At 44.3% G+C, this 20867-nt stretch overlaps 1 protein-coding gene across 1 annotated transcript in view; it reads right to left on the bottom strand.

Moving 5' to 3' along the window:
- Nucleotides 1-19955, bottom strand: part of POM121C (POM121 transmembrane nucleoporin C) — a 28126-nt gene extending 8171 nt beyond the window's left edge. The window contains exons 1-6 of the mRNA XM_044233605.1: nt 19384-19955; nt 17803-18018; nt 17332-17490; nt 15629-15709; nt 14027-14198; nt 566-657 (exon numbers count right to left, since the gene is read on the bottom strand). Of these exons, the coding sequence (XP_044089540.1) occupies nt 566-657; nt 14027-14198; nt 15629-15709; nt 17332-17490; nt 17803-18018; nt 19384-19955 (1292 nt within the window). The remainder of the gene's footprint in view (nt 1-565; nt 658-14026; nt 14199-15628; nt 15710-17331; nt 17491-17802; nt 18019-19383) is intronic.
- Between the last annotated feature and the right edge of the window lie 912 nt (nt 19956-20867).

Here is a 20867-nt window from a genome sequence, read left to right as displayed (position 1 = left end):
CCCACAGAATACTGGGTAACTTCTTACACCCTCCTAACTACCAACCAGCCAAAGTCCAGATCATCATAATTTAAGATCTCAGTATGCCAAGACAAAAAATTTAAGAAATCAAAAGAAAATTCCTACAAGCCAAAGGGAGCCAGTTCATGGATGCCACGGAGAAACCTCTTACAGGAGACACAACGCAGCAACCTTTAAAACCTTACTTAAACCTGCCAAGCCCTCAGAGATGTCACATATCTGACCCCAAGAGCAACGTTCTAGTTGACTTTTGGTGCCTAGAGGGTCAGCTGCAATCTAGAACGTGGCCTCCCCTGCCCCTGACGTAACTCACTCTGCTCCCTGTGCTCGCTGTGGCCTCCCTGCACAGCCAGGCTGCTTGGGCTGTGATGAGGAAGAGCCTGAGCCTCTAGGGTCAGCATGGAAAACCGTAGAGACGAGAGCCGCTCAGGCAGGTACTTCTCACTGTCCTTCTAGATGGCAATGTGATTCTCCAACTCACGGCCGCAGGAAGCCTAAGAGCCAAGCCCGTGTCCCTCCGTTCCACGAGTCAGGACTCCCTTACCTTATTTTCTTTGCCGGCCTCTCTGGTGTCTGGGAGCGGGACGAGGCGGGGCTAGATAAGGGAGAGGAACTGCGCCCACTTCTCTTCCAAAGCTGCAAGGTACACAGTGACATGACTGAGCGTAAGGACAATGTAACTCTGCCCACCAAGTCTCCTTTCCAGCGGCTTACACATTTCTTTACGGGGCGCCTGACCGGCCCAGGTGGCGGACAGTGCGACTCTTAACCTCGGGGTTGTGGGGTCAAGCCCCATGCTGGGTACAGACATGACTCAAAAATAAAATCCTAGGAAAAAAACCCCAAAAAACATTTGTGAAGGAAAGTTAACTGCCAGTAGTAACTACGGGGGGAAATAACGTGAACAGATACGGGAAAGCTTGGCAGTCAGCACGTAAGCGGGGAGCGCACTTCTGCGCGCGCGCACACACACACGGAACTGGAACGTTACATTCCCTCAGGGTTTAGCGCCATGAGGCATACAAGTTTATAGTATCTCAGAAATGATAAAACTAAGAAACTTTTCCAAACCTCCGCCCAAAACCCTATCACAGTGAAGATAAGCCAGTAATCTAGTCCTGCTTCGGTTAAATTTTCAGTTTTACTCCAACTTTATTTTTTTTAAAAATGTGCTACCAAGACATTTATGACTTTTGCAGCACCTGTGACATTTCCTGTTACAGGACAATGATTCAGATACCCCGTCTCTGCTACCAGGCAGTCCCCTGGCAACAAAGACGGTCTGTTCCCACCCTCCCTCCCCTCCTGCAAAGCGGCCTCGCAGCAAAGTAACCCACAGAACGCACCCGCGCGCAGCTCTCTGTCTTGAGCCTAATCACAGCAGCACGGAGCTATCACTGTAGACATTTTTCTCACTGAGGAGCTTCTGGTGATTTCTTAAGTCCACAACAGTTATATCATGTAAGGGGCAGCTGGCTGGCTCAGTTGGCTGAGTGTCCAGCTCTCAGTTTTGGCTCTCGTGATTTCAGGGTTGTGAGATGGAACCCCGTGCTCTGTGGGGCGACTGCTGGGAGTCTCCCCCCCCGGCCCCCACCCCCTTGCACGTGCACTCTAAAATAAATCTAAACAAAAAAAAAACCTCTCTCTGTAAAAGTACTGGCAGGTAGCAAGGACACTCTACTGTATACCCTTTGTACCATCTCAATTTTCAACCACACTAACATTCCCATAAAACGGAAAAACCTATGTGGGCAGGAAATAAAATATCCCCGAACCAAACAGAAACCATAAAATGAAAAGCAAATGATTTCAGTTAAGTCACCATCTTTACCTGTAAACACGGGAGTCCTGCAAGTCCACGGAGGGAAGTATAAGGAACATTACCAAGTGAAAAGTAAGCAAGAGATAGAACAAGTCATAAAAAAAAAGAGTTAATCTCGATGTATCTAGCAGTCAACTTAATTCCGCACTGTGATTCACTTTTTAATTAGCCAAGAACCGCTTCAGAGAGGTTCCAGACTTTACACTTGACAATGGAAGACGAGCCAGCGCGCTCAGCCACCAGGAAACGGCAATGTGGAGAAGGGACAGGTGAGTTCACAAGCTGACCGCGATCAACCGAAAGGGAACAGAGGTGTCTACACAGGAGCCCGGGGGGAGAGACGATGCCACGCTGGTTAAAAGAACCAGTAGAGGAGGAAGGGGACGTCGAGGAGCCTTTCACGACTCCCCAAACAGCACCCGAAGAAAGACAAGCCGCACCGGCTTGCGATGGGACAGACCCATCACCCCACAGCAGGAAAAATCCAGGAAGGGATCAGAGATGACAAATGTCCTGGTCTGGCTGATACAGAGAACATGTGAAGGAGCAACAGGGGACACAGAGCGCCGAGCTGGGGTCTGACACGCTGGAGGCGAAGAAAGGAACAATTCCGACTCTGGAAAATGACGAGTCTCATTAACACACAGAGAGGCCAGCGCCGCGCACACAGAAGTCAGAGGCCGGCTCGCTTCCGCTGTAACTGGTTCCCGTCCAACACGTGCACTGATTTTACAATTTCAAAGCCAGAGCTCCTAGCACGGGCAGCCGTAGATCCGGCTATTTCCTAGGGTTCCTCCGGGAGATCGCGCCGAGTCAAAGATCTCTGCTACCACCTGCTCCGAATGTAAGGGCTGTCGCCTTTGCTGATTACTGGAGATAATCACTACACGCCAACACATTTTTTTCAAAGAGAAGTTTTAACATGAACTTTCATATAACTTCCTCTCCTCTCCCAAAACCTACTTCCGGGACCTTATCACACATGCAAATACCACATGCGAATAGCAGTTAGTATCGGGGCTGCATTTCCTACGGGAGGTCACAGGCTCCACCATCAGTGAGGGCGCTTATCACAAACCTGACCCTCTTTCAGGCAACAGCCGTGTTCTTCTAGAGCAACATTCCCGCTGGGGACAAGCAACAAACACTGGAGAAGATGCGGCCTACCCGTGTGAAAGCGGGGCGGTGCCAGGGAAGAGCTACCGGGCCAGGGGGACATCGTGGAGACAAGAGAAGAGGAGCCAAGGCTGAGCCCCCACGTTTAGGTCCCCTTTTCCTCTCCCAGTGACTGCCAATTCCAAAAGGAGAAGCTGCAGTTGAGAGGCTGAGAGAAGCTTCTGGCAGTCTCACGTGGTTGCAAAGACAACAACGAATTCAGGGCTTTCCAAAGTACAGGGGCCTTACCATGACCTAAAGCCTCTGGTTGGGATCCTCAAGGCTCGGAACAGACAGAGGGGAAATCAGAAATGAACCAGCCCTCACCAGAACTGACCGCCAACTCAGAATGAGGTCAAGTCCTCCCACACAGAAGTCCTCGGCTCCTATCCTAGCTATTGCCAGAGGCGAGATAAGAAAGCTAAACCTCTCTGGAGAAAGATACCATCATTCAGAGCTTCAAGTCATTACCGCATTTTTCCCCCAATGTCTGACAGAGGAATACAGCAGCAACAAAAATCAAATATATAAGAAAGTAACATTTAACCAATAACCTAGAAGAAGAAAGCAGACATCAGACACAGAAGATTCAAATATCGGAATTACTGAATAAGACTTTAGAAGAACTGTTATTATAATAATTTAAATGACTGGGACACCTGGGTGGCTCAGTGGGTTAAAGCCTCTGCCTTCGGCTCGGGTCATGATCCCAGGGTCCTGGGATCGAGTCCCGCATCGGGCTCTCTGCTCAGCCAGGAGCCTGCTTCCTCCTCTCTCTCTCTGCCTGCATGTGATCTCTGTCTGTCAAATAAAGAAATAAAAATCTTAAAAAAAAAAAAAAAAAAAAAGGACTGCTTGGGTAGCTCAGTTGGTTAAGCACCCGACTCTTGATTTCAAGTTCAGGTCTCAATCTCTGTGTCATGAGCTCAAGCTCCACAGTTCCATGCTGGTCATGGAGCCTACTTAAAAAAAAATAATAAATTAAAAAAAGAAGGAAATAGTATGTAGAAGGCCAGAAATTAAATATATAGAAAAACATGTAATAGAGTGACTCCTAAAATTGGTTATCTGATGACACAACCTTGAAAAAGGAATTTCCTTAATCCAATAAAGACTCTCTACCCAAAATCTACATCAGGGCACTTGATGGTACAGTTAAGTGGCTGACTCTTGGTTTTGGCACAGGTTGTGATCTCAGGGTCGTGGGATCGAGCCCCATGTTGGGCTCCATGCTCAGCTTGGAGTCTGCTTGAGACTCTCTCTCCCTCCCTCCACCCCCAGCCCATGTACTCTCTCTAAATCTAGAAACAACAACAACAACAAAAAAAACCAATCGTAAGAATCCTGTATCAAACAGTATATATAACAGGAAATGTGGAGAGCATTCCCTCTGAGATCAAGGAAAACAAAGATGTTTGTGATCACTTCTATTCAACATCATACTTCAGATCTTAACCAAATACAATAAGGCATAAAACAATATGAGAACAGTGAGAGAAAAGAGCTGTCATTGTAGACAACATGACGTACATACAAATAGCCTAAAGAATATATGGGCGCCTGGGTGGCTCAGTTAGTTGAGCCACTCCCTTCGCCTCAGGACATGATCCTGGAGTCCTGGGATGGAGTCCTGCATCGGGCTGCCTGCTCCGTGGGGAGTCTGCTTCTCCCTCTGACCCTCACCTCTTTCATGCGCTCTCTCTCTCTCAAATAAATAAAATTTAAAAAATACATATATACAGATGACGGGCACCTGGGTGGCTCAGTGGGTTAAGCCTCTGCCTTCGGCTCAGGTCATGATCTCAGGGTCCTGGGATCAAGCCCCACATCGGGCTCTCTGCTCACCAGGGAGTCTGCTTTCCCCCCTCTCTCTGCCTGCCTCTCTGCCTACTTGTGATCTGTCAAATAAATAAATAAAATCTTAAAAAAAAAAATATATATATATATATATATATACACACAGATGAATATTATGGAATTTAGCAAATTTTCTGAATATGATAATCAGTAGTATTTGAATATATAAGCAAGAGATTTTAATAAACCACTTATAATAGCATCAAAAGATATATCTAGGGATATGTTTAATATGTAAAACCATGACACAGAGCAGTTAAAGATGATGTAAATAAGTGAAAGATATACAATGTTCATGGATTGGAAGATTCAATGACATTTGTAAAAATGTCCTTTCTCTTCAAAATAACTCGTAGATTAGGGGCGTCTGGGTGGCTCAGTGGGTTAAAACCTCTGCCTGTGGCTCAGGTCATGATCGCAGGGTCCTGGGATGGAGCCCCGCATCGGGCCCTCTGCTCGGCAGGGAGCCTGCTTCCTCCTCTCTCTCTCTGCCTGCCTCTCTGCCTACTTGTGATCTCTCTCTGTCAAATAAATAAATTTAAAAAAAAAATCTTAAAAAAAAAAACCCAAAAACAAAATAACTTGTAGATTAAAGGCAATCTTAATATCTCAGCAAGTGGCCGTTCTTTCTTTTAGCAGAAATCAATGAGTTGATTCTAAACTTACAGAGAAATGCAAAGGGTCAAGAGCCAAGACAATTCTGAAGAGGAATGAGACAAATAAAGTTGGATAACTTATCCTACTATACATCAAAACTAAAAGGCTGTGTGGGACAGCACAGAAAAAAAAGATATAGGGCAGAAAAACAGACCAATGGAATGCAACAAAATCTAGAAATGGATCCACATATATATACTTAAATTATAACTAAGGCAGTACCACACAGCAACAGGAAAAGGATGGTCCAATATTTCAATAAATATTGCTAAGTCAAGTGGACATTTCAATGGAAAAACGCTAATTTTGATGGCCACTTCCCACCATATACAAGAATCAACTTCAAAAAATCAAGAACAAAGAATAAAGCTTCTAAAAGGTAGCATATCATCATCATGACTTTAGGTAGACAAAGAGTTCTAAACAGTGCACACGAAACATAAGCCATAGGCGTAAAGTAAAGAAACTGAAGTGGTGAGACACAGAGTAGGAGTGATTTGTTGTAACACATACTATTTACAGAGATCTTGTATCTAGAATATATAAAGAATTTCTATAAATCAGTGACAAAAAGACAAACAATAGAAAAGGGCCAAGAAACCTGAATAGGCACTTCATGAAAAAGGAAATATAAACGGCTAATGAACATCTCCTACCTCCAGCTCATTCGCAATCAGCAATTACAATCACACTTCCCCACCACAGGGAAAACTGCACGCCCACTGACGGGGGTAATCAGAGCGACTGGCAACGTCAAGGGTTAGTGAGGGTGTGTAACCACACGAACAAAATCTCACACTGCACTGGGAAGACAATCACCTGAAACGTAACTTTATTTTATTTTATTTTTATTTATTTAAGAGACTCCAGGATCGTGACCTGAGCTAAAGGCAGACGCTTAACCAACTGAGCCACCCGGGTGCCCCTGAAATGTAACTTTAAAAAATGTCTCAACAACATCTCCTACAACTTGGCATCACACATAATTCACATATACGCACCAAAGAACTTAATATAAGAACATCCAGAGCAACATTATGCATTATAGCTCAAAACTTGAAACCAATGTCCAACAGCAGGAGGAAAAACTTAATTATGGTATATTCCCACAAAGAAAATGAAAGCCTTACTGCTACACGCAACAACCTGGATGAGTCTCACAAGGAAAACAGCTGAGTGAGAGAAGCCAAACACAAAAGAAAGTGTATCCTGGTCGCCATTGATGTAAAGTTTAAAAATACTCTTAAATATTTTTAAAATAGTGCTACTACTGGGGCACCTGGGTGCCCCAGTGGGTTAAGCCTCTGCTTTTAGCTCAGATCGTGATCTCAGGGTCCTGGGATTGAACCCCACATCGGGCTCTCTGCTCAGCGGGGAGCCTGCTTCCCCCACTCTGCCTACTTGTGATCTCTCTCTGTCAGATAAATAAATAAAATCTTAAAAAATAAATAAATAAAATAAATAATAATATTTTAAAAAATCAGTGTTACTACTCAAGAAGGAATAGATATTGGGGGGGGGCTTCTGGATGTTAAAAATTATTTATTACTTAACTGGGTGGTAGTTAAATGGTGACACACACTTCAACTATTTGTTTTTCTACATTATACTCTAATTAAAAAAAAAAAAACTATAGATCTGACACAAAATGCTATACAATATATGATTAAAAAAAGAGACAAAAAAGCATGTATGTGTTGACCCCATTTGTGTAACGCACACCAAAATTTCTGTGTATTATCTGTGTTCACATACCTAGTATGAATGTCAACAACAGGTACCTATGGGACAGAGACGGGGACAGCCAGGACAGGGGAATCTTATTTTACTTAACAGCTATCTATACTTACAAACTTTTTGAAATCAGGAAAGGTACCACCTGCAGCACAGGTCATAAATTCCAACAAGCGGAGTACAAAGTAAAAGGCTTCCCTCCTACCTCAACCTCAAACCTTATTCCCGGTTTCTAACAAAATCTATCGAAATTACTCTGTGCACATTAAAAAAAATCAAAGAAACCTGGCAGCACAAGTACCACAGGACACTATACACACAGCTCTGCACCTTGCTTTGGCTCTATTAAGCTACTTATTCTGACAGTTACACAAAACTGCAACTTACAGAAATACTGTCAACCAGCCCCCTGAAGAGGTACATTTACATGGTTTCCGAGTTTCTATTATTAAAATGTTACAGCCAACATCCTCGTGTATGCTTCTGAGGGTATGTACAGAATTAATTCCTAAGGAGCAGACCTGCTGGGTCAAAGCGCACATGCATCGCAAGGACACATGCACTGCTAATACTGGTACTTACTGCCACACTGCTCTCCAGGGGACTGTACCAATGGACACTCCCATCAGCAATGCACAAGAAGCCCATTTTTGCAAATACTTTTATGGTTTTTATTCTACATCTAAACCTTTAGTTCATTTGGAATATGTTTCTCGAATATATGAAAATCGGCCCCAACTCACTCTGAAGAGTGAAGAGACACAAATATGGGGCGCCTGGGGGGCTCAGTGGCTTAAACGTCTGACTCAATCTCAGCTCAGGTCGTGGAATCCTGCCCTGCGTCAGGCTCTGTGCTTGCCAGAGTCTGCTTGAGATTTTCTCTCTCCCCCTCTGCTCCCCAACCCCCGCGTGCACATGCTTTCCAAATAAACAAATAAAATCACACACACACACACACACACACACTCTCTCTCTCTCTCTCTCTCTCTCTGCTCCTCACCTAGCTGGTAAAAACCCAAAGCTATGACAACCTGATCTACTGGTGTGGCAGTGGTCACTCGTACGATGCTAACGGGAATGCCAACAATATGTCCTCTAAGGAGGGAATTAAACAGTATCTAGCTAAACCATATATGCATCTAACTGCTGGCCTGGGAAATCTGTATTCCAGGCAACCTATCCAAGAAGTGTAATGGCCATAGAGGGAAAAGATAGGAATTAAGGCATTCCCTGCAGGACGATGTCACAAACAGAAAGAGCCCAGCGTTGATCAACAGAGGACAGGAGTAACTGCAGTTACTGTACAGGAAAGATGAAGCGAGCCTCAAACTTGTACATACTGCTGCCTCACACAGACATGGATCTGTATAGAGTTTTAAGAAAAAAAGACAGTGGAAGGACAGCTGAAAAGTAATTAAAAATAGGAAGGGAACAACGTGGAGTAGAAAGAGGCTGAAATTGTGGACTTCTCTGAGTACATTTTGTTTTCTCATATGTTCTTTGGAACAATTTTTATTTTACTTATATTCATTTACATTTGTTCACTTACATTATTTATTCTTATTTTTTTAAATGGAGGTTCCATACCAGGCAGGGAGCCCAAAGTGGGGCTTGAAGTCACAACCCTCAGATCAAGACCACTGACATCAAGTAAGGTGCTTATGCAACCAAGCCATCCAGATGCCCCAGCACAACTTTTTTTTTTTACGGTTTTAGTTATACAATTTTTCTTTTTAACAGATTTTATTTAAAAGTAATCTCTACACCCAGTGTGGGCTTGGAACTCACCCTAAGATCAAGAGTCACATTATACACTGACCAAAACAGCCATGTACCCCTTTTCTTTGGAACAATTAAAGTATTTTATTTTACATACTTAAAAACAAACTATTTAAAGAAAAAGAAAACCCCAAAACATTAAAATATACTGGACAGATAAATCTTATTGTATATCAAGTTGGTGGTATACCCAACTGAGAACAGTGAATTCATGTCACCCTAAAACACTGTTATTTTGACTGTATCAAAAATAATTCCTTTTTTTATGTGGCACCTGGGTGGCTCAGTGGGTTAAAGCCTCTGCCTTCTGCTCTGGTTATGATCCCAGGGCCCTGGGATTGAGCCCCGCATCAGGCTTTCTGCATAGCAGGGAACCTGTTTCCTCCTCTCTCTCTGCCTGCCTCTCTGCCTACTTGTGATCTCTGTCAAATAAATAAATAAAATCTTTAAAAAAAAAAAATTCCTTTTTTTAAAAAAAGACTTATTTATTTGACACAGATAGAGAGAGAGAGAAGGAACACAAGCAGGGGGAGTGGGAGAGGGAGAAACAGGCTTCCCACCAAGCAGGGAGCCCAATGTGGGACTTGATCCCAGAACCCTAGGATCATGACCTGAGCCAAAGGCAGACACTTAACAGCTGACCCACCCAGGTGCCCTCAAAAATAATTCTTAAGCCAGTTCGTAATTTTACTGTTTATAATGCACTGATACCATTATTTTCAAATTTGTTTACTGGGGCCAGTCAAATAAGTGGTTATGAAGCAACACTTTTTGTGTAAGAATACCTAAAAACGAGGGGCACCGGAATAGATCAGTTGGTTAAGTGTAAAGCTCTTGAGTTCAGCAGAGGTCATGATTTCAGGATGGTGAGATCGAGCTCCACATCGGGCTTTGCACTCAGTGCAGTATCTACTCAAGATTCTCTCTCTCCCTCTGCCCTTTCCCTTGCTGGCACTTTCTCTGAAAGAAATGAAATCTTAAAACAAAAATGTAAAATCAAAGAAATTATGTAAAAAGTTCTGTATCCTAAATCTAAACTTGAAATATCAATACGAACTAATGACTAAAGAGTTTTCTCTTTCTAGAGATGTGGGTAATCTTAACTCCCTAGAATTCACTGTAGTCTACAAAGATCATTTCCAATTGAAAAAAAACCAAGGGGGACGCCTGGGTGGCTCAGTTGGTTAAGCAGCTGCCTTCGGCTCGGGTCATGATCCCAGCGTCCTGGGATCGAGTCCCACATCCGGCTCCTTGCTCTGCAGGGAGCCTGCTTCTCCCTCTGCCTCTGCCTGCCATTCTGTCTGCCTGTGCTCGCTCTCTCCCTCACTCTCTGATAAATAAATAAAATCTTTAAAAAAGAAAAAAAAAGAAAGAAAAAAAACCAAGGTCACTTGAACAAATAACCATCTTCAATTTCAGTTGGAAATGAAATTTTTTTTTAAAGCTAAAGAGCAACGAAGTTATTTATCAAAAACTACCTGGGTCAAAACAAAAGAATACAGGAGCCAATTTTAAAGGGCTCCCACTTGCCAAAGATGGAAAACTTTGTGCCTCAAAGTGACAGGTCTATACAAATTCAGAGGTTCTTAAAGATAATCACAACAGCAAAAACCTCACTGGTCACTTCCGGAGTTGACTCTGGCATCAGCGCCTTCTCATTATCCAGTCACTCCCACAGGTAGGGCACATTCTTCTGTACAGAGTTTCAGTTAATAAATGCAGAGGAAATGACAGAATAGATTATTACCATTTTGTAACCCAGTAAAACCATGGACCTAGAAAGATGATAAATGGCTGCTAAAATCATCAGATAAAAAACGGAAAAACCGGGCGCCTGGGTGGCTCAGTGGGTTAGGCCGCTGCCTTCGGCTCAGGTCATGATCTCAGGGTCCTGGGATCGAGTCCCGCATTGGGCTCTCTGCTCAGCAGGGAGCCTGCTTCCTCCTCTCTCTCTCTGCCTGCCTCTCTGCCTACTTGTGGTCTCTCTCTGTCAAATAAATGAATAAAATCTTTAAAAAAAAAAAACAAAAACAGAAAAACCAGGGCGCCTGGGTGGCTCAGTGGGTTAAAGCTTCTGCCTTCAGCTCAGGTTTGATCTCAGAGTCCTGGGATAGGGCCCCGCATTGGGCTCTCTGCTCAGCAGGGAGCCTGCTTCCCCTCCCCGCGCCTGTCTCTCTGCCTGCTTATGATCTCTCTCTGTCAAATGAATAAATAAAACCTTTAAAAGAAAAAAAAAAAAGAGAGAAAACAGAAAAATTACAACAGAAGAATCTGACTTAAACTGCTGAGCCCAGGGATCATTACCAACCTCACAAGATGGAGGCAGCCGGACCTCACGTGCTCCTGGTGTGATGCAATCATAGGTATGCGATGTTCTGGCAAAATAACTGAACTTGAACCTAGTCAAGCCTCAGGACTGAACTTCCCATTTATATGGAACATATGGGATCATGTACATGTTAAAATGATGCCATAATGATGGAAACTTAATCTAGAATGTGGGAAATTCTACAGAATGATCCAGTTTTTTCAAAGGAAGAAAAAAATAGTAGTATTATAGATTAAAATAGTCTAAGAGACATAGGAACCAAATGGAAAGAATTGATGTTTAGTCCCTCACTCAAACAAAGGAACTATAATAAGATCGTTTGGGATAACAGGTAATTTGAATACAGGGAGATATTAACGAATATTAAGGAGGGGCACCTGGGTGGCTCAGATGGTTGGGCGTCTGCCTTCGGCTAGGGTTATAATCTCTGGGTCCTGGGATCGAGCCCCATGTCGGGCTCCCAGCTCAGCAGGGAGTCTGCTTCTCCCCTGCTAGTACTGACTCTCTCTCAAATGAATTAAAAGAAAACCCCCCAAAACAAATATTAAGGAATTACTATTGTTTAAGAGGAATAATGCCACCCTGGTTATTAATGTTTACAAAAAGTTTTAAAATACACTGAAGTCCCTATAGGTGAAATGACAGGTTTGTAATTTCCTATAAAACACAAGGACAAACACCGTATGGGGGCAGACTGAGGGAACAAGACAGACAAAATGCTGGTACTAACCAGTGAAGCTGGAGGGAGAGCCATTGATTCCCTTCCCTTTTGTGTACACTTGAAATCTGACCGAATAAAACAATGTTGTTAAGAACAGACGAGCACAGGTGTACTTCAAGTTTTACTGCACTTTGCAAATTTTGTTTTTAACAAACTGAGGGTCTGCAGCAAATCTACTTCAAGCCAAGTCTATTGGTGCCATTTTCCTAACAGCATTCGCTCACTTCACGTCTCTATCTCACATTTTGGTTATGTGTTGTGGTATTTCCAACTTTTCATTACTCCCTTCATGACGGTGATGTGATCTTTGATGCTACTTTTCTAATAGTGAAGCCACAAACCACACCCTTATAAGGCTGACTTAAGTATGCGCGCTCTGACTGTCCCATTAACTGGCAGTGGTCCCATCTCTCTCTCTCCCAGCCTCCCTATTCGCCGAGCTACTACAGTATTGCAATTGTACCAGTTAACAACCCTACAGTGGCCTCTTAATTGTTCGGCTGAAGGAAAGAGTCGCATGTCTCACACTTTAAATCAAAAGCTACAAATGAACAAGCTTAGTAAGGAAGGCAGATCAAAAGCTGAGACATGCCGAATGCCAGGCTTCTTGCACCCAACAGCCCGGCTGTGAATGCAATGGAAAAGTTCTCGAAGGAAATGAAAAGTATTACCCTAATGAACACAACGAATGGTAAAAAAGTGAGAAGGCATGGAGAAAGTCTGAGTGGTCTGGGGAGAAGATCAAACCAGCCATACCATCGCCTTAAGCCAAAGCCTAAACCAGAGCAAGGCCTCACTCCTCAATTCCACGCAAGCGGAGAGCTGAGGAGGAGACGAGTGTGGAGCTAGCAGAGGCTGACGCAGTGAGAGGTTTGGGGAAGAAGCCGTCTCTACAACAAGGGAGATGTAGAAGCTGGAGGTCATCCAGAAGATCTAGCTAAAATCACTCACGAAGGGGACAACGCCAAACAGAATTTCGAAAGAGCGAGCCTATTCTGGAAAACGACGCCATCTAGGACCTTCATAACTACAGAGAAGTCAGTGTCTGGCCTCAAAGCTTCAAAGGTCAGGCCAACTCTTGTCAGGTGCTAATGCCACCGGTGACTTGAAGTTGAAGCCAGTACTCACTCACCATTCTGAAAATCCTAGGACCCTTCAGAATTATTCTCAGTCTGCCTGCTATGGTGGTTGTTCCCACTGGTCGGGCTCAGGCCTTCAACTTTCGTTCATGTTACTGTAAAAGCCTTCTGGATTACCTTATCTCAAGTTTTCTCCCCTCAAATCTCTTCCTCCGTGAACGTTTTTTTTTTTTTTTCTTTGCTACTATATATAGGGTACAACTTACTAACATGCATTATAAGGACTATCTTTTCAAGCATTACCTTCAATCTTTATAATAATCCTTGGGAAATGAGAAAAGGAAAGTTGAAGTGATGTACCAGCCTGAGGCCCTATAAGCTACTAAGTGTCAAAGCCAAAATCTGAATCCAAGTCTGTTCCGCAGCAAAGCTTGCTCTGTTTGTTCCTAGGCCGTACTGTATCCTCTTTCTAATAAAGAACTGCCATTTTTTCTACAAAAGAATTTTTAAAAATTCACAATATTTTAAAAACTTTCAATTCTCAATGATGACAGGATGAATTTTTTTTATGATCCAGTGCAATCAGACTGAATCTGTCTTTTCGATCAAATTAATACCATTTATTGAATTACTCATTCTTTGACCATTTATCTGCAATCCTGGCTGTTTTGTATCCGCTGTCCCCACCTGCTCCGGTTTACTTTCTGGGCTTTCTATCCCATTCCCTGCGTCTAAGTTATCACTCCAGGGTTTGCATCTTCTGTTAGCTCAGAGCTCATCCCAGTATCTGACAGGTGGAACGTGGTTAGTAAACACGGGCTCATCAGTTAATGCTCGGAACATCCTTCTCCCATGTCACAAGAAGAACGTACCTGAGAGAAACCTCTAGTTGAACTGTAAGAACTGGTAATGGCATTGCGGCTGGAGCTAGGGATGCCACCGGTGTACGTGCTTGTCAAGGAGCTCACGGAAGAGGTGCGAGATCTCTTATTCGAGTGGTCATCAGAGCTCTGCGAATTAAGACCTCTCTTCAGAGAGCCAGGTCTGACAAAAGAGAAAAAGATAGTCAATGTGTCATTTAAGGCAACATTCTTTAAAGCCTTCATCCATGGTCGCAAGATATTTCTTAAATAAACTTAATTAAAAAGGATAAAGCTCTTAATGCTATTGCTACCACTTCAGCTCAATATCTCAGACAAAGTCAGGAAGGAAAAGCCAAATATTTAAATGTATTTAAAAAATTAAATGCATGACTCCACTTACACAATATTCTAGGAAAAAACCTCACACTAATCTACAATGACAAAAAGCACATCTGTGGATGCCTGGGGCTAGGGGCAGGACTGCAGGAAGGTGTTACTAAGGGGCATGGGGCAACTTTGAAGGTGACTGTTAGGTTTATTACCTTTGCTATGACAATGATTTAACAGATGTATACACATCAGAACTGATCTAGACTGTACACTTTAAAAAGGCAGTTTTTTATAATGTCAATTGTACCTCAATAAACCTACTAGAAAAATCAGAGTTAAGAGGAACCAACCAATTTTTCTAAGCTTCCAACCTAAACAGTGTTTCCTGTAGAAGTCCTCCAACCTTTGTTACAATGTAGACAACTCACGTTCTCCTACAGTGAGGATCGTCAACCACCGATTCTCACACTGGATGAAAATGTATTTCCTCTAACTTCCACCTACGGATCTACTTGGAGCCCAACCGAACCAATGTTAGCCTTTTCTTCATGAAACTGCCCTTTGGTTTTTGGTAACCATGATCCCTCCCACCCTCATTTCCTCATTCCCCTTGAGACTTTGCTCTCTGGGGTTAACACCTTACACCCTCCCAGCCCGCTCATACACGGCCCCCACCCTGTAACATCTTACAACCGCTTCCCTCGGAATGAGCGTCGGGTTGGTTGTTGCCCCTTACAGAGCCGGCCATCGAACCAAGCACAACACCGCACAGACCATGAGAGCACAAGTGAGGACAGAAGGACCCCCGCCTGCTCCATTCTAGTCTTTGTTCCGCTGTCAGCACAGGCCGGGGGCACACCAGCTCTTTCGGCACACTCCTGACTCAATAAGCAGGTCAGTTACCTCAAGTCTTTTCACACAGATCTCCAAGACACTTTCCCTTTCATCCAAACCCTAAATGTATTTAAACTCAAATGTACCAACTTAACATTTATCTTACATTTCATACTGCTACACTTGAACTACCACACAAACCTGTTTTTTATACATGGTTATTAAATTCTCTTACCCTTACCATATTTTTATCCATATTAATGAAAAAATATTAAAGGAAATTAGAAGATGGTTATTGTGGGACATTACTCAAAATGTTCTTCTCTGATGTCAAAGATTTGAACCTGGACTAATAAGCAATACAAACACACAGAGGAAAATCTATAGGACAACAGCTCTCACGATGCCTTTCCCCCAGCTACCTCATTCAGATGGGTTCTCACTTACTTGGGCACAAAAGAAGCAGGGACTCCATTGGCCACCAGGGGCTCAAATGCTGAATGTCCACTCCCACTGCTATCGTGGCGCCTGTGACAAATTAAAAAACCCTCAATTAAATGAACTGACTTTATTTTTTTTCCTGCATGCTCTCATACTCCTGGAACCTTCAAGTATTTCTGTGGTCTGTAGAAATGGCTAGACAAGAAAAACGTTGCTTCCAACCCTAAAGATTCTAAAAGGTAGATTCATTCTGACTGTCCTAGTAATAATGAGTACAAAAATGCTTCAAGACCTTTTGAACTTATTCAAGTGTATTATTTGCTAACTTCTCTCCAAAGTGTAACAATCACAAACTAAATACCCTAACCAGCCACAAATAAAAAACAAAAAACAGAAACATTTTAGGGACTAACCCACACATCCCATAGTGCTCTGGACGTTAATATGGGAAGTCAGTTAGGGAAAAACTTCACATATCACACATAAGGGCCTATGCATGGCACCCAGAATCACTGCCTACTCCAAGTGTGAGAGAAATGATACAGAATCCTCAGTTACAGGCTCACTGGAGTCAAGAAGTATTTTAACCTTGAGAGTATGAGAGACTCATCTGGACCGTAAGAATGACGAAGATTCCCTCTCCGGCCCCACATTCCCTCTCCGGCCACCCCTGCTTAGCTTGCGGACATCGGCTCACACTGCTCACTTAAAAACCATCTGTACGCATCATTAGATCTTCCTGAGTCACATAAAAACACTTCTATTTATTAATGTCTCCCCACCTAACTCTGCATTGGTAGTACCAAAGAGGGCCAACTTGGTAGGATGTGAATGGTCTGGCTTAGGTAATCGTTATATTTAATGAGTGTGGGGTCCATGATCTCCTCAGAGTGATTCCTGGAGCAACGTACACAAAGAAACCCCCTCTCGTTAGTCTGTTTATCGTCCTGTTGTGTTTCTTCTTTTCTTTTTTTTACTTCTATACACATACAATCTAGAATTCCTTATTTTATTATCCAAGTCCCATAGGGCCTCTGTCTTACTCACTGCTCTATCCACAGTACTGAGTAGGCCCGGGCACACACTAAGTGCTCAGTCTGCCAAATTGAAAGATGAGTGAAACCCTTAACTGAGTCTTGGAAAACAGTTGTGTGTCACACCTAGTGACTTCCCCACCGCTCTCCCCACCACCCAGGACACAGACTGCTTATGCCATTTTCATTAAAGTATCAGGAACCAAATAACGGAATTGGTTTTACTCTCATTACTGATAAATCTACCATATTCCAGTTGTGACTTTTCCTCCCCAAGCATTTCCTTTGGCACCACTATGACATCTGAATGATGGTTACCCAAATAACTGAGTGACATAAGTTGGTGAAGGGAAGATTTTTAGCATTCTCTCTAAAAAAAAATAAAATTTAGCACATTTGTATCAAAAGTATGAGGCTGACATGGCTAATAGCTGTCACCTAATCTCTAATACTCATGGGAAAGGTAAGTTATAACATTTAACCTGTACATTAGGACATTAACAGCATCCAAGCCCTTGTTACCAAGCTCTTCTATAGAATCCAAAGAAGGGCACCTACTGAGGCTCACAAACTGTGGAGGTGTGGCCTCTGTTTCTTTTTGGGCAGGATCAGTATTTCAACAAATTACAGGAGTCTGTGTCAGAGGCCTGTTTAGTACTATGCGGGGCTTATTACCTTCTTTTATTTTCCTGGCTATCAGAAAATATTTGGTCTTCCTCCTCCACGGTCCTTTTCTTCCTCTCCTTGAGGGCACTCAGTACGGTCTCCTTCGCACATGGGTCTGGGGCATTACTTGATGGTGAGGACAGTGTTGAGCTGATTGTCTGCTCTGGTCTATAATGAAAAACAAGATTCTGGTATTAAACTATGTTAATAACTATGCCATACAGCACAGACTTCAGTCACTGGAAATCAGAAGCTAACTAATAAGGAAAAGTATACAATGACAGAAACTGCCCTTAGAATTACAGCTACAATCTAAGGCCAAAATAAAACAAAACGCTATTCAAGGACTAGAGTCAGGGATTTCTCATTCAAGTAAGCACTTCTTCCCTTTTTTGCTTTATAGTTGTTTTGTCAGAGAACAGCTGTGGAAAAATGGGTGAAAATAAACAGGGGTTTAGCCTGCCAGTAGTTAACACTCACAATGGTGAACGAGTCCGTTTACTATCCGGAGGAGCAATCCTCACTGTCACTGGGCTGCACACCATTTTGGAATTACGAGCAGACAGCACAGTCTTCTTGTGATAACCATTCCAGCACACTGTAGGAAGTACGCCCAGAAGGGAATACTGGGCCTGTTGGATTGGATAGCGTCTTCGAGGTGTTATCATAAAGCGATTTGATAAAGTCCCACAATCCCTATGGAGAACAGGAGACATATTATAGAACCAAAGAAGCTTGAAGGAATGGCAGAAATGTAAATTGCTGGAGAATCATGTGGGTTCAGTTATCTTCCAGAGAGCTTAAACCACTTAAAAAAATTTAAAAAGGTTTTATTTATTTATTTAGAGAAATTGAGCACATGCGGGGGAGGGGCAGAAAAAGAGGGGGAGATCATCTCAAGCAGACGGCCCTGAGTGCACAGAGCCTGATGCCGGACTTCCTCTCACAAACCTGAGATCACGACCTGAGCCTAAACCAAGAGCTGCATGCTCAACTGACTGAGCCACCCAGGCGCCCCTTAAACATTTTTTTTTTTCAGATTTTACTTATTTATCTGACAGAAAGAGTGATCACAAGTAGGCAGAGAGGCAGGCAGAGAGAGAGGGGGAAGCGGGCTCCCTGCTGAGCAGAGAGCCTGATGTGGGGCTCAATCCCAGGACCCTGAGATCATGACCTGAGCCAAAGGCAGAGGCTTAACCCTTAACCCACTGAGCCATCCAGGCACCCCTTTAAACTGCTTTTGGAGCCACAAAAAACACAGCATTTTTATGGCAACGCTCCCCCATTCCATCTAAGGATGGAAAGTGGCAGCTGCTCAGCAGCTGTCCCTACAATGGACTTCAACAATTGAGAGGAAAGTTGAAAACCCTGCCCACACGAGGGGGAAAAAAAAAAAAGGTGCAGTGAAAGATAAGTGTGTGTTAGGACATGCAAGAAGGAACTCTTCAAGAATTCGTAGATCTTTTCAATCTTTTATGCTGAGTCACAAGTAATAAACACCAAAAGTCAAACATTTTGACACCTAAGTTCATCTTCCAACTAAATGTACTAATCGATAATCTAATATTTTCACCAAAGTTTTATATTCTCTTGTAATGGTCAGCTATTGGGACAAAATGTAAATGCCCTTTTAATTGGATCTTTATCAATCAAGTTTTATTAAAGAGGGGTCTCCTGGGAACCTCTTTGAGCTCGGCTAACTGACCTAATTGCTCTTATTGGTTCAAAGAAAAAATACAGCAAAACACACTATTATAACTACTCTAGAAAGATCGAGATATTTTCACCAGAAGTAGGGACATTTTGGTAGCTTATCAAGTGTTTTTCAAAAGGCTGTATTAAAATTCAGTTTTAAAAACTGTAAAAAAGGGAAGAGCTCTAGCATCACATCTTATTCCAAGGCAGCGGACGGTTGACACACGGCAAGGTATTTCAAGAGGACAAAGCGATACAGAATCCACTTTTGACTTGATGAAAGAGAAAATCGGATTTAAAACTCAAGCTCTCCATTCAAAGCCGGTCGAGAGAAAGGAGGGTATGGGGAAGTTGAGCGGATCTTACCGGTGGGAAGGCCTCCTAGAGGATCGAAGAAGAGGAGTGGGGAGAGAGGGGTGAATGTGATGCACACGATGGGCCGAGTGCGCGGGCGGCGCGGCGCGGGCGGGAGTGCGGCGGCGGCCAGGCCTCTCCAGCAGGTCCCTAGCCTCCGGGGCGGGGGCAGGCTGCGGGGGGCCGGGCTTGCCCAGGTAACTGCCCATGAGGAGCAGTTCGGCGGGGTCGGGTCCTTCGAGCAGGGTCCGCGGCTCTAGGAGATTTCCGTTCACCGCTGACTTGGCTGGAGGTGAGGCGTGCAGGGTTCGCTGGCGCCGCGCGTTCCGAACGAGCGAGGAGAGGGCGCGCGAACCGCGGGGCTCGCGGCTCAGTCCCCACCAGGCCGCGGTGGCCCCCACGGCCAGCCAGGCCAGCGCCGCCGCCGCCGGCACCAGGTACAGCACGAGGCCGAACAGCGACAGGCCGAGGAGCGCCGCCCCACCCCGGCCCCCGCAGCCCCCGCCCCGGCCCCGGCCGTCCCTGACGCTCGCTATCGGCCGCCGCCGCTCGCCTCCGCCAGCCGCCGCAGCCGCCGGAGACATCGCGGCTCCGCGCCGCGGAGAAGACTTAAATATCCCAGCGTGCACCGCGCCGCGCGCTGCGTCACCGCGCGCCGGTTGCGTCACTGCGCAGGCGACTCGTACGCGCAGCCGCCGCGGGCAACGCCGCAGCTGCCTGGCAACGCGCTAGACCGGACCCCGCTCTGCAACTGCGGCCTCCAGAAGCCGCGAGGTAGTCTTCCGGGGGGTTCTGCGCGCCCACCGAGCGGCACCCACCCCGAGGTGACCCGGTAGAAGAATCGCGTTAAAAATAAAAGCTCTCGAAAGAGACCGCTCACGTAATGCTCGATCCCTGTCGTTTTCTAGAGGGCAGAACTCCCCGGAAGAGGTGGTTACCCGGCACCTTTTTCACGACTGCTACCAGAGGTGGTGAGTTTTTCAGCTGCCCTGTTTCGGCCAAAGGGGGTTTACATGCACAGCAACAGAGAAAAGCCAGGCCAGCCCAGACCAGCCACCCTTGTTAAATGTGGATCTAATTCTAATAAACTCCGGATCAAGCAGGCTAGTAGTGTCACAGACTGCGGATCAAGCCTGAAGCTGCAAGCTAAGTTTGATTTCCTTCCGTACAAATTGGTTAAGTGGGACAGTTACCTACCAAATTTCGCATCATGGTTCAGAATCGGGTAGATTTTGAGGATTTGTGATCAATTTAACGATGTTAAATATGGTCTGGGAGAGTAGATGGGTGGTTGACAAGGGCTGGGGAGCATGTTGGGGGTGGGAAAATGGAGAATGACTGCTAAAGGGTAGGGTTTTCTTTGTGGGGGGACAAAAAATGTCTTAGATTATGGTGGGGTTGCACAGTCCTGTGAATTCTATGGTATCTGAATTTTATCTTAATAAAACCGTCTAAAAAAAGTCTTGGAGGTCTCCCAATTCAGATTTTGATCTGAA

This window comes from Neovison vison, chromosome 14, assembly GCF_020171115.1.
Source record: "Neovison vison isolate M4711 chromosome 14, ASM_NN_V1, whole genome shotgun sequence".
Taxonomy (NCBI): domain Eukaryota; kingdom Metazoa; phylum Chordata; class Mammalia; order Carnivora; family Mustelidae; genus Neogale; species Neogale vison.
This window is presented reverse-complemented; position numbering and strand designations above follow the sequence as displayed.